Source organism: Electrophorus electricus, chromosome 14 (assembly GCF_013358815.1).
Source record: "Electrophorus electricus isolate fEleEle1 chromosome 14, fEleEle1.pri, whole genome shotgun sequence".
Lineage (NCBI taxonomy): Eukaryota > Metazoa > Chordata > Actinopteri > Gymnotiformes > Gymnotidae > Electrophorus > Electrophorus electricus.
Window position 1 is genome coordinate 16,470,252 of NC_049548.1, and position 14,165 is coordinate 16,484,416.

General features: G+C 35.8%; 1 protein-coding gene and 1 pseudogene across 1 annotated transcript; both read right to left on the minus strand.

Moving 5' to 3' along the window:
• Nucleotides 1-1,318: 1,318 nt before the first annotated feature.
• On the minus strand, nt 1,319-2,721 carry LOC113591946 (annotated as a pseudogene).
• A 3,420-nt stretch (nt 2,722-6,141) lies between these two features.
• Nucleotides 6,142-11,399, minus strand: LOC113591948 (carbonic anhydrase 1-like). Its single transcript, XM_027032661.2, has 9 exons — nt 11,341-11,399; nt 10,706-10,778; nt 10,590-10,616; nt 10,020-10,190; nt 9,190-9,341; nt 8,925-9,017; nt 8,037-8,109; nt 7,272-7,435; nt 6,142-7,141 (listed from the first exon to the last, which is right to left on the minus strand). Exons 2-9 carry the CDS (start codon nt 10,776-10,778, stop codon nt 6,956-6,958), a joined length of 939 nt encoding a protein of 312 aa, XP_026888462.2. The 5' UTR covers nt 11,341-11,399; the 3' UTR covers nt 6,142-6,955.
• Nucleotides 11,400-14,165: the final 2,766 nt, after the last annotated feature.

Genomic DNA, 14,165 nt, shown 5'->3' on the forward strand with positions numbered 1-14,165 from the left:
TGAGGCTGTAATTGCGAAAGGTGTTTCAACAAAGTATTGAGCCAAGGCTGTGAACACTTATGTACGTGTGATTTTTTTTTTTTTTTAAAGGGGGGGAGGTATTTTTAATACATTTGCAAAAATTCCAAACAAACTTTTTTCACTTTGTCATTATGGGGTATTGTGTGTAGAATTTTGAGGGGAGAAATGAATTTAATCCATTTTGGAATAAGGCTGTAACATAACAAAATGTGGAAAAAGTGAAGTGCTGTGAATACTTTCCGGATGCACTGTATTAGCGTTGTCCCTGTGATGCTTTGTCAAACTCCAGTATGATGTAGAGGTTTTCACTAATTGATTTTTTCAAACTATGCTCCCGTACTGGCCAGTTGTATACAGTGTTCTTAAAATCGTTGACTGGTACTCTTTGACACCAATGTAAGACCCTGAACCCCATAGCCTTTTCGAGGTGACTGTTGGCCTTGCTATGTCATCCAACACAAGTCCTGTTCTTCTTCTGACACTGAGTTTTAAAGCATCCCTTTTCGAGGTAATACTTCAACAGTTTGATGCAGCCTCCATTTATTCACAGTTGATCCAGCAGTGCTCACAATTATCAAAACAGTTGGATATTATTTTGTAGCCTCTTCTTTTCCCTTATTTCTTTAGAATGCTCCTTGGTCTTCACTTCCACAGGTTTCCATCAGATTCAGTCTGACCAGAATATCTGAATTAATGGGGTCTTATATCCAGAAAAGGTGAATTTTTAAAATAATTCACAAATGAAGCCTAATTTAGTTATGCCTTTGATTGGGCAATATCTTTAATTTGTGCAAATATTCCACAGTACAGTAGTTGAATACTTTAAACAGCAGTTTTCAGTTAGTAATTTCTGCCACCCAATATTTTCCTAAATAAAATTGATATCACTTTAAAGAAATGTATTTCAAGGCTGATTTTGGTGCTTTTGTAGCAACACAATCTGGGTAATTCAGTTACAAAGACACTGTCAGAATATGATTGAGAAATGTGAGGCTATCTGTCCAACAGCTTAAGCCATACAAATTGGTATTGTAACAGGATAATAATCCCCAAGCACATCAAATTGACATCTGAATGGCTAAAGGAGAAAATGCAAGATGTCGTAATAGCCAAGTCAATGTCCAGACCTCAATCCCAATGAGATACTGTGGTGGAATTTAAAGAGAGCTGTGCATAAACTAATGCCCTCAAAGATCAATGAGCTGAAGCAATATTAAAGTAGGGTTACTTTCTTTTCCCCATGACTATGTAGCATACTTCATGTCAAACAATAGCCATTTTAGATGCAGATTTAAGTTCAGTACACAGAGTTGCCCACACTTAACAAGTCAAGGCTCACTTTGATGGGGTCTTTAAACACAATCCAAACCACATCTTCACTACAGTTGGGCACAGTGAGGGAGCCAAGGTATTGATAATTCTGCACCATGTTCACTCCTTGAAGTAAACTGTCCATGGAGATAGAATGAACAAGTGCTACCATATCACCTGCAAAGTTTAAAAGAACACCCCCACCCCAGTTAGCACGATCTGACCAGTACAACAAAGTAAGCTACAGAAATGAGAATCCTTACCACCTTTGTAATATTCAATACCAAAAGACATGGCTCCATTTCCTTTAACCCAAAGAAGCTCAACTCTCCAATCAAATATATGGCAAATCTCTGGCTTATAACTATGCATACTGAAGTGGACTTGCTGCCTCATACTTCCTGCACCTACCTTTTAATGGTGTCAGTGTTTAAATGACTGGCTTATCTCTCTTAAGCATGTGATAGCACTTCAGGCAAAACTAATTTGCAAACTGCAGTTTCCTACAATGCCTACCAAGAGAGACATTGCCTGCATTTGAGATATTTGCTAGATAGGAAGTTAGTTTTCCAGCTCTTGGGATAACCAGCATCATTGGTTACCTGCACATAAAGAACACAACAGTAGATCATTTTAGCTGACAGATAAGCTTTGCAGGTAGTCAAAATGCAGGCATTTGAGTCTGTTCATTGTCTATATTCACTAAAAATGCAGAGCACAAAAAGTAGCTGAAATTTCTGTACCTAAATGAAGAAAGCAAGTACAGCCGGCCCTGTTGGGTCTGCAAGTGCACCTACAGATGAATTTTGCCCAGCTTTATAGTTCACTGTGTGCAACTGTAAAAAGGCAGAAAGCTAGAAGAGAAACCCCAACAGATATTGAGATTGTTTTCATCTGAAAATCTTTTTTCTTTTTGTTTCCACTGAGTATAGCTTGCCATCTACTGTATGCTTAGACCCAGACATGGATCTACAGTTGCCCCAGTGAATGTGACCTGTGTGCTTTTGTATAATCCTGTGAGTGCCCCACCTTCAACAGCCATCTTCTCAGGGTTTAACTGAGCAAGGAGTCCATTGTAAGGCAACTTAACAGAGACAAATTTAACAGAGCCCATGGTTGTGCCAGATAAATTGGCACATGGAGTATAGGTTACTAGATGAAATTGTATGTACATGTATGAATATTAGGATAGAGTGATATAGAGATTCACAAGTACACCTGCCCTGCCGGTATTTATCATCTCAGTCAAGGGAGTACCATCACTGTATCCGTGAAGCTGAACAAAGTCAAGTTATCATTGGCTACAACATTGGCGGTCACAATGTTAATAGGAGACTGAAGCATTCCATCACAGTATGTGTTGGCTATTTTTGGGCCATTTATATTCATCTGAGATTTTGTTCGATTTAGAACAGCTGCAATATGCTACTTCTGTTCGTTTCCAATATTCACTCACCACTGGAGGATCTGTGGCATAGGACACCCAAACAGCAGTGCCAGTCAGAACACAACGAATGCAATTAACAATGAAATTAGACAACAAAGACTAGAAGAAGAATTAGAAGAATCTTAAAACTTCATAGTTGGTGTGGAGGTTTTTGTTTTTTTCTTTGCTTGTCTCATTTGTCAGTTTGCTTTAAAATCCAAGTGAATAATTGAGAGGCGTGGCATCTGAACCACTACACTGCAGTCTCAGGAATGCTTAATATGATTTGAAATCTGTTGAACAATACCAAACTCACCATTTCAGTCTACTGCATGTGCATTGACCTATTGGCAGTTTTCCAGGCATTGCTAAAATTGGTTGACTAGAGTTTGTTAAGTCTGCACCTTTTAATTTTTTGCTTCAGGCTCATTTTTTCACTAGCAAGAGATATGACCACATCAACTCTAAGAAGGTTTAGTATTTTTCGGTCTGGGCCTATTAAACCTGTTAATTATTCTCAGCTACTGAGTGGAGCTTTTGAGATATCGGAACAAATGATTCAGGAAAAATTCAGAGCTTGTGAAGAGTTCGAATCTTCCCGCCACAGTGACATCTGGTGGCCAATCAGTGGTCAAAACAGCAACCTCCGTGTTATAGACCACTGAAAGAGATGTGTTTTCATGATAGTGAGCGTCCTTGACAGATAATCCAGATTAAAAATAATAATTAAAAAAAAACGTTTGGCAAATGACCAGTGTGAAATACTATTTACGTTTTAGGTTTTGTCTCTTATTAAACTAAATATACTAATATTGTAATGAAAAACAGACATAATTGTGCAGAAAAAAAAAAAATAATAATAATTTGATGCCGTTATATTGTATTTCCTCTATGTCTTCTCATGTGTAACTCATGTAAACACGATCTCTGGGTTCTTACACTGTGACTCTGACTCTGCTGTCAAATAAATCCCAGTGGTTGTCTTGATTCTCCTATGACTGTACCTCACACAGACCAGGAGTTTGTTCTATGGCCTTTTTCACCACCAGAATCAGTGTGTGAACAAAACAAGGTGCATATCGTACTTGTAAAAGATGTGCACAGGCAATCATATAAACAGCATTGTCTGTAGATAAGTGACCTTGTCCTTTATTCCCCATGAATCCAGAAGTGTAGTCTTAGCCTCTCTTGTGTGCTCTGCTGTGTGGGTCTCAAGAAATTTTGACATCCCCAATAGAGTGTTACAGACCTTGCTCTGGTCATTAATGTAATGGCATGTTACTGCGAGATAGGCATCCATGTTTACTGAGGGTCACATTTCAGATGTTATGCTTACAGCTGCTGATTTCATGAATTCTGTCATTGCTTTTTTTTCTTCCCCTCTTCATATCTGGATCCCACCACTGCCTTAAGGGCATTTCTACATCAATAGTGTGAAGTTTGTGAACAAAATCTCTGAAACCGTCATCTTCCACAACAGAAATGGATTGTGATTATTATTATTATTATTATTATTATTATTATTATTATTATTATTAAGTTGATAAGCGCCTTATCCAGCTAGTTTTGCCTTCCTGTCAGGAAACAATAAGAATAACATTAATGTGCCATGTAAAATATATATATAAAACTGGGTGGAAGTGTGCATGAATCAGAACATGGGTGTGGTGATAGGTGGTGAGAGCTACCTCAGAAGCAGGTGATACCAATATCGAGTGTTGGCGATAACACAGTACGAGGATTGTTTTTATTTTGTTCCTGACTTAAGATAGGTGAATGCTTAATTTTTGATGTCCCAGGTTTATGAATCCCCTGTAATAGACTGACATGATGTGTTCTTTTCTTAAGTTTTTTTTTCTTCTTATAATCTTATTCAAAATCCCAGACAGTGGGATCTTTTGGAATAATGACCCAAAAGTGTTCATAAGCCGTTGGTGTGGTTTCTTTCCCCGGCAACTACATATTTATGCGACTACTGACTATACACTAAATAAGCAGCCTCAGTATTAATATGATGTCATTTTTGTACTGACAATACACAAGTAACATGAAGTTTATTATATAGGCTAATGTAAAAAATTACATTAAATAAGATGTCATATATTACCATAACCTCTTCTAACATCAGAAGCCACAATGGCACAGGACAAATCAGGATGCTTTGAACGGAGGTGTCACCACATAGCTGTTCTATTATCACAATAAGCAAGATGGTGCTGGAAGATAAAGTACTTCTTTGTTATCACCAAGTTCAAAATGTTCCTAAACAGCAGACCTAGCTCTTTTCTTTCATTTTCACAAATGCTATCATTTGCAAAATAATACACAAATAACAATAAAGAAATTGTTACTTTTCCATAGAAAATAGTTACATCACTTTTCATCTCTTAAAGTTGTGGTAATGTCATGTTGACAACAATCACAGATCTGGAATCAGATAAGATTTTGCGACTCATTTAGAAGCATTTTGGGTCAAACCATTATTAACTCAGATCAGTAATTTGACATAATATAGGGTGAATTTTGGTAATATGGGATATTTTTTGCAGTTTTCAGTGATTTATTCTGATATTTGTTTAATACATTAGATCAACACATCATGATATTCTGTGATTCCTAAGATATTTTCTAACCCCAACAGAAGAAAAAAAAATCTACATCTATCCAGAGGAGACATGCTACACCAATTACTGTTCTTTGTGGCAAAAAATTCATTAATTAAAAATCCGCATTAATTTGACAATCTGGAATAGGTTACTTCGGACATTTGTATTAGGCTTAGCAAAAACCTAAATGACTACTCTTGTGGGCTAGTTGGCAGACTAATATGGCTGGAATGCTAACAGATTGTGTGCTAGTTAGCTGGGTCACTACATTAAGATAAGTACCAGATTACAAGATAGCTATCTTGGTCGCTAACCAGACAATCAGTTTAAACAGAATCCTGAATGTGAATGTTTAAATTTCATTTGCAGAAAATATTCCCACAACTGTATTTTTAAACTTGTAGTCAAATAGAAAACATCATAATTGTGTGAATGAATATTAAGATCCGTATACATTTATTTGTATACAGATTTATTTTTGATAGTAAATTTCAGTATTTATGAATTTGCAACCTCTTAAATGTGAACAAACTTAAACTTAAAATCTCAGGTTAATATTATTACTGTCTGGAGAAAACAAATGTTTAGGAAGTTTTACCCATGGTTATACAATGAACACTTAAAAGATACAATTCCACCAACTTGTGGACACCTGGAGGTTTTGCTGGCAAAGAAATAGACCAAGTTTAAAACACATTTATTATAGGATGCTGTCTGGAGAAAACAAATGTTTAATAGGTTTTTACCCATTGTCACCCAGATTGGTGTCTGGAGAAAACAAAAACTCACTAAGGAGGTGTATCATCTTATTAAGTTAACATGTCAAAGATACACATCCTCAAAAGGTCTACAAAATGAAAGGGCATGTTCCAACAATTATGATGATGGAAAGAATGTTTATTCTATCCCTAGTAAACATGTCTGGACAGGTTTTTAAACAGTCAAATACATCCATTCTGGTACCTAGATATTTTTAGCTGTTCGATAAACGCTGCTCCTGCTACAGACTAGATGCTCTGAGCCGCTCTGTTTTTTTAACAACTTCAAGCATCTTATGGAAGTCTTACTTTTGATTGTTCTATAATATTAAAATAACAACTATGGATTGGCTAAAAAATGACCATGAACTGTTGCTGTATTGAATGAGGGACTCAGGGATTTATCTTCCTGCTCTACCCCTGTCCAAAAAAAAAACAAAAAAAAACTTCTCTAATCTACATGATGTACATAAATAGCCTATTTAACATTCAAACAATCAAAATGGCAGATTTTGCTAAAAGGCAATGCATTTTCATGTATGCTGAGTACAGATATTAATCTCCAGCAGATTAAATTATAATAAAATAGATTTATTTTAAATACATGCAATAAAGTCTATGATATACTGCCACTTTTTTAACATTAAATATTCAATAGAGGTACATTATATATGCAGCACATTTCACTCACTTACTGAAGTTTTATTTTAATTTTGTATCTTTAGTAAATAAAATATAGTAAAATGAATACAATTAAACAATTCAATGAACACGAATACCTAGACATGTGTCATTCCTTCAAAGATGTGCATACCAGACCTGACCATGCAAATTTAGCAGAACCACCAAAGTACAGCACACAGGAGCACTGCACTTATGAATGTAGAGTGAAGAGGTGTGGTCGCTAATGAGCTCTGGGTAATAACCCTGCCATTGAGGTTCTGACTTATCCTGAAGTTGTTGAAAATCAGAGGATCAGAAGATGTATTGGTGTGCACGGTTGTGCTGAAGAGGTTGATCTAGTGTCAGAGGGAATAAACTGAAGTAAATACATTGAGGGTATAATGGCAACTTTTGAAATTTTCCACAGCAGTGCAAATTCATTAGTTCTAGAAGGCTGATCTAAACAGTCTTTGGTGCAGGACATACCAAGTCTTGGCTGACTTTGATGGAGTCTTTGAAGACAGTCCATACTACAGCCTCGTTGCAGCTTGGTGTGGTCAGGGAACCAAGATATCGATAGTATTTTGACCTATTCACTCCCTGCAGCAGACTATCCAGAGTGAAATCACCCAATATAATCGCAGAATTACCTAAACGAAATCAAAGAAAGTCCTGATTCTGACAATACAATGTTTTGTTTCCTTGCTATGAAAGGGCCAGGTTTTACTTGTGAAAGTAGGCAAGGAGAGTTGAAACAGATGAGATGACTAATTTTTCAGGTGTCCATCTTTGGGTTTCTGCTGATAACAAGGCATCTTGCATAATGACATCCACCTGTTATTGATGCTAAGGTCATTCTCTAACATTTATCATATTTATAACTGGTTTTTTTTTCCTTTAGGAGTGTACACAGAGGAGAGTGAATGTCATGGTGAACAGATAAGACCAGCTTCAATGCCTCCTGCAATATTCTAATGTTGAACTGCTATAAGCCCAATGTAACTTTTGACCACACCGGATTTTTGATGTTACATATTGCAACGATTCAGCCTGTGTGAATGCAGCAATAGAATGGGCCCACTTTTCTCTATTAGATGTCTATGCCATCTGTATGTAAAATGAATACTCTGAACATCATTTCTTCTAAACCACCATCTCTCACATTGGCTCAGGCTCAGATTAGGCAGTCATGAGAATAACACTAATGCTTCTGGCCCGACCATTATTAAAAGACTTAGAAACAGTCTGTACCAAAGTTGGTGATTTTTGTCAAGTAGGAGGTCAGGTTCTTCCAGCTGTTTGGATTGCCGCTGCCATAACTTGCCTAGAAGATAAAAAAAACAAAGTGTAATGATAATGACATAATTTGAGATCGTTAAAAAAATAATGGAAAATTATCCTGTCACTCCAGCCATGACTATTGCAAAGCCAATACCAGACTCACCTGTTTGGGGATCCATTTGCATTTGCAAAGTTGTAAGGTGGTAACATTCGTGTAACATTTGTGTGCACTATTTAGTTCGGTGGTCCATCCTAACGAGCTTCCCATTTTTTGTTGCTACAACTTTGGATTGTTTTCTGAATTGTGTGAAGAAAAAGCTTCTTTTTTTTTTGAGAATGCAATATAGAAAGGTACACTATCTTTGTTGCAATCTGGTGTGTTACAGCTAATCTTCCTAATGGTAGGACAGTAAAGATTCCTTCTTTAATGCATTTTTCATTTTTGGATTTACAGGCCAATCTTGGAGATCTTATTGCCATTGTGGCAGTGACTATATTAAGAAAAATACAAGTATCCATGGCACAGCAGTTTGCATAATACTGTATATGGAAACTTTAAAAAATCTTTAAAAAGGTTCTAAATAAACCCAGAAAAAAAAAAAAAAAAAGATTCTGAAATGCATGCTATTCATTGAACCAAACTTAGATGGTGTCCTGTGAGCAGAATTAAGTACTAAAATACAATTCTGTTCAGTTCAGTTCTGTTCATTCCAGTAGGCTTCACAAGTACAAAACAGCATGTTTTTATACAATACATGTATGCGTCTATTTAATGTTGCATTAGCAGTGCAAATTATGCACTTATTTTAACTGTAAAAATAGACATTTTTACACTATAAGGAATTGAACATGACCTACTTCAATGAAGAAGCCAAGAACAGCCACTCCTGTCGAGTTAGTAAGTGCAGCGTCCAGGCTTCCATAACTTGACATATAATTTACTACATGCATCTGAGTGTGGGGAAAAAAGTATGAATAAACCAAATAAATAAAACTTTATTTGTTTCTTCTATTTTTTATTACTGACATTTATTGTCTCATATCTTTTTATTTTATTTATTGACATTTATTGTCTCATATCTTATTGTCTCATATTATTATTTTACATCTATTTTTTTTGCACCTCCATTTGGTATTGTTTGCCATCCAATGTGTGTTCTGATCCTCCCGTGAAGGTTCCATTGCCCCAGTGAAAGTGAACCTGTGAGGTCTTGTACACATCAGCAAGACCCCCTTTTGACACATTCACCTTGCTATCATTGACAAAGACCTTTACTGAGGAAGCAAAGGATACTTCGATTATTTATGTGTCAAAATGCCACAAGAGTCAGGAAAACTGTTAGTGTTGTTCTGAAACATGGATAGGAAACTGCAACATTTGAGCACATTGGAAATGATCCAAATGAATCATTTTGTGGGTTGGGTGAGGAGAAATACTACAAAATAGGCTTCTGGGTAATGTCCTGTGACCTGGAATAAGTCCAGTTGAGAAAAGTACTCTTTTGAATACAATTTATTTAACTATGAAAAACATTATATAAAAAATATTAGGTTGACACAGTAAAGACAAATGGAAGGTATCTAACTAAAAGGAGCAGCCCTAATCTTTTAAACCAGTGGAATTTTGCTTTTACAAAGATATTTTTATTTCCCTTAACGTTTTCCTTAGCACCCCAAATTACTGTTATCTGTTATTTTTCATTTGCTACAGTCAAGTACACACATAGATGCAAAATTCTTTAATTGATTATTTTTTATTTATTTATTTATTTTATTTTTATTTTTTTGCTAATATTCAACTAATCATGGCACTAATTCGTATGAAATCTACAATTGTACATCAAAGCAACCTTCTTATTCCAGGCGGTGTGGGACCCCCTTCACCTTAGAAGCCCCCCACCACCCCGCTGTGAATAGTTCTCGTGTTCGCAATGAAGGCTAGAACGCACTCACCTGTTTTGCCCTCGTTTAAGATATGTAGGAGAGCGGAGCTATCATCAAACCCGCTGAAACTGAATGGGACGAGACTTAAATCTAATTTAACATTCTTCGTCTCAATGTTTACAGGAGATTGGCGGGTTCCATTGCAGTGTTGTGGCGTTGTAGATGGCCATGTGGTGGAATCTGAGAAAGAATGAAGAACATTTGTGTGGACATTTGAACTTTATGGATAATTTCGAATTTTTTGCTGATATTAGTTTCCGTGTCTATTTCCTTTCCGTCAATACTGATTGCCAAAAGGAATGTTTGTTTGTTTAACAGCTAACAAAAAGCGGAAGACGACGGCACATTGAAATTGTCCGAATCCCACGAGAGTGGCTTTATTTTTATCTATATTTACTTTAGATTCTGACTGATTATCCAATACCCCACTTCTACCGCTACAGAGCAAGTAAAAAAAGTTTTCAGTCCAAAAGTTCGGATGAGCGCGGATGATTTTCACACACGCGCTGTCGGTACAAATGAAAAACAAGCTCCTTCGTATAAACCTAGATGTTTTAGATGAAATAAATAAATACTTACTGCATGATGGCAGGTTGTAGCACCAATCTAAAAGAATGTCGAATAATGGTCACAATATATTTTGTATTAATGGGGTCAAACTAAGTTAATCAATTTTAATAAGCAATTTCACTTACTTGCTGAGGATTCAGCACTTCTAACAGTGGGGAGCAAGAAAGCAATGAGAAATGTCACAAGCTTCGTATTCATCTGGAAACAAATGACAGTTTTAAAAATAAACGTTACGGCATACTTTATTTCATCCAGCAACCTAAATATAGCAATCAATTTGAACGACGTACGAACAAAAAATAATTACATTTAAAGTCTGAAACTACCTTCAATCTGGTGATTTTACTCTGCCTCGTGATTCATTTCCATAAAACTAACGTGAATAAAAACCTACAAATCTACAGAGTAGGATAGCAGAGGTACACAAGTTTAAAAGTAATTTGAATCAGCCTGTTAACAGCCTCTTATAGAGTTTATACTTGTTTCGCACTTCTGGGTGTCAGCATTGATCCCTGTATTTCAACACTAACCTACTGTACTGGCTAGGATACATTCTATGAGTAAATAACAAAACACTTTTGTAAGTCGATATGAATAAGAGGCACTGCTAAATGCTGTAAATTTGAATAATTTCAATAATTGATTCCGATAATTAATTGTACCTGCTATCTTGAGTTAATCACCAAATCCAAAAAAAAAAAAAAAATTACATTTCTATGTTCAGAACCTGAATTATCCAACACTGTAATAACAGTCTTACCGTTCACTTGCATTCAGCTCACGATACTCTTAAATATATTGTTTCCTTGCTTTAAAATACCTGAAGTACGAGGACTAACTCTTGGTATATCAGTGATAGTGGAACTTGTAAGAATTTAAGGTGTCAGATGGCTGACATCACTTCCTGCTAAATACACTGGACAATGTCCAACAATATTTTTTCATTCGAGCTTTAAGGAGGCAAATCAGAGCTGCATAAATGCCATCTTGTAATCTAATTTAGAAACTGCTGAAATAAGATTAAATGGTTGCCTTGCATTTGTTTCTCCTCTCCAAGTAAAACATTTCTGTGAGGATTTTTTTTTTTTCTGTTTAGGTTTTTTCAGATACAGTGCCAGTCTATACATAGCATTATTTCTAGTGAAAATTATTTTTATCAACATATTCTACATTCACACAACCGCACATGATGTTCAATTACAGTGATGAAACTGCCCATACTATAACTAAATGTGGTAGCTTGAAAGTTCAGCTGTGAGTCAATTGGTCAATAAAATATTTTAAACTATTTGACATTTGACATGTACATGCATGCTTTTCTATTTAACTTACTGAAAGTGTTTGTTGTTGAAGTACTGAATATGGATTTGCATGTTGCAACTTCCTGATACGACTGTACATGTTTATTATTTTCTTTAAATTTCTCATTGTTAATGTTGCAACTTTCTAATGTCATGTTATAAAAATTATGCTTTTTTTTTTTCATTTAAGTCTTACTTACATTCTATATCCACTTTTGTACAGACTGTAGCCAAAGGACTCTTTTTGGAGTCAGTCTTTCTTCTGTAATTTTCTAATGATATCTTTCAGCATTGAGACCATGAATGTTGGCTTAGCTGTTTTTGTCTAGGCCAGTCATGGCTACAGTAATTACTGTAATGTAGTACGGTGTAAAGGTATGTTGGAGTGAGTAGATTTTTAGGTACTCAGCAGGTACCTCTGGTATCATGATAATTAAGGTATTGTTTTTGTTAGTACGTTCATGGGAAACTACACTTCTGAATAGTGCAGAAACAAAATATTTTGGATAAACTTAAGAGAAAATTGTGCACTTGATTATTCAGTGATGAAGTGTGCCAGAAAAGGTACTGCAGTGCGGAAGCTGTCATCTACAGCTCTAACCCTGGGCTAATCAACACTAGACCCGGTTAAATGTTCTTGTATTAAATCATATGTTGATTATGTGTTTATGACATGGTATGGGTGGATACCTGATTCCGATTGACTGGTAGGTGTGAATTAAAGCTTTATAATATGCAAAGACCAGGCAAGCTTAAATCACTATTATAAATTCTATAGCCTATCCATATGCTGGCCAAAAAAAGTTGGTATCCTATTGGCCTGGTATCAGTGGAACCAGTAACAGCAGGTTAAATTTAGCAATAGGCACAGCAGAATTAGTAAAATAACTTTTGGTTTTAGGTATGTGCAGAATATAATTAGTGATGGACCTTGAGTTTTATCCAAGAAAAATACCTTGGTGGATGTCAGAAGACAGTAAGGAATACCTTGTTGGCTTGGGTATTGAAACACAGCAGTTATGTCTTCATGAATATGTGAATAAGCAGGTTAATTCTCTCCATGCTGTTCATTATAAAATTTTAGTGCATTCCATGGACAGCTGTCTTCCATTTCTTTTAAGGTGGTTCATCACCTGTTAAATCATATAATGCAGTGGTTGCCATGAATTAACCCTTATTTAAGAAAGTGCAAAGAGGCACTTAAATTAGTGTGTCGTTATATTAGACTCTACAGGCTAAGAGGCAGAGCTATGGTGAGCACAAGAGTGACACCAGATTTTTGGGTCTCATAAAAAGATATTGGGCCTCAATGGAAAAAAAAAAGTTCTGATATGTTTCAGGGTCCATAGTCACAGACACTTAAAATTATCTTAATTCTGTCCCCCCAAGGCAACCCTAAATGTGAGTAACAACAGACTACAGTTACAATGTATAACTACACTTATAAAATGCACCTAATGAAATGTCCCCTAATAAAGTGGTCAGTACTAATAAAGAGGCTGGTGAGTACAGTTCTACATTCTTACTGTTTGACAGTCCATTATTCTGTCAGCAGTGTGATAAGATGTAGGTATCTTATCAACTAAAACACATCCTATAAAACACCTTTAAATGTCTCAGGTCTTTCTGTCCTCTGTCCGCCTGTTTGTGTTCTAATATATGATTTTCCTGCACTTAATTACCAGAATATATTAGTCAAGTAATAATAATGATAATAATTTTACATTAGGTGTGAAAATTAATAGGAAAAACATTAAACTGTGTTGTGTTGTGTTTCCAGAAGTGATACCAACCCTAACAATGCCATACATACTGGATGTCTTTTTGACATCATGTGGTCTATCAGTCACATGACAGAATGCCTCACATTTTTTATGACCTGTGATAGGGGCATCTGCTACTCTTATCATTGATTTGTACTCATAATTACACAACTTAAGCACATCACAATGGCTCTGTTTGACGTCATTCAGTCGGACAAAATGGCCCTTTAACTACAACTTGTGTTTTTGTTGCGTCAAAAATGCTACTGGAACTAACACTGAATGAAAACAAATAGCCAGCAATTGGGATTAACTCCCATAGACATATCATTTTAAAAAAGATACAGATAATTCATTTTTGAGTAGCTTGACATGTAAAACTTGAATAATAAGGAGAAGAGGTTTAGAGAAAAGGTCTTACCTAATACATCTGCTGAACAATTGCCTTTTCTAATATGGTCAGACTGAGACCACGATAGATGTCATAATATGTACGTGGTCAGCCAAACATGAAAGTGCTG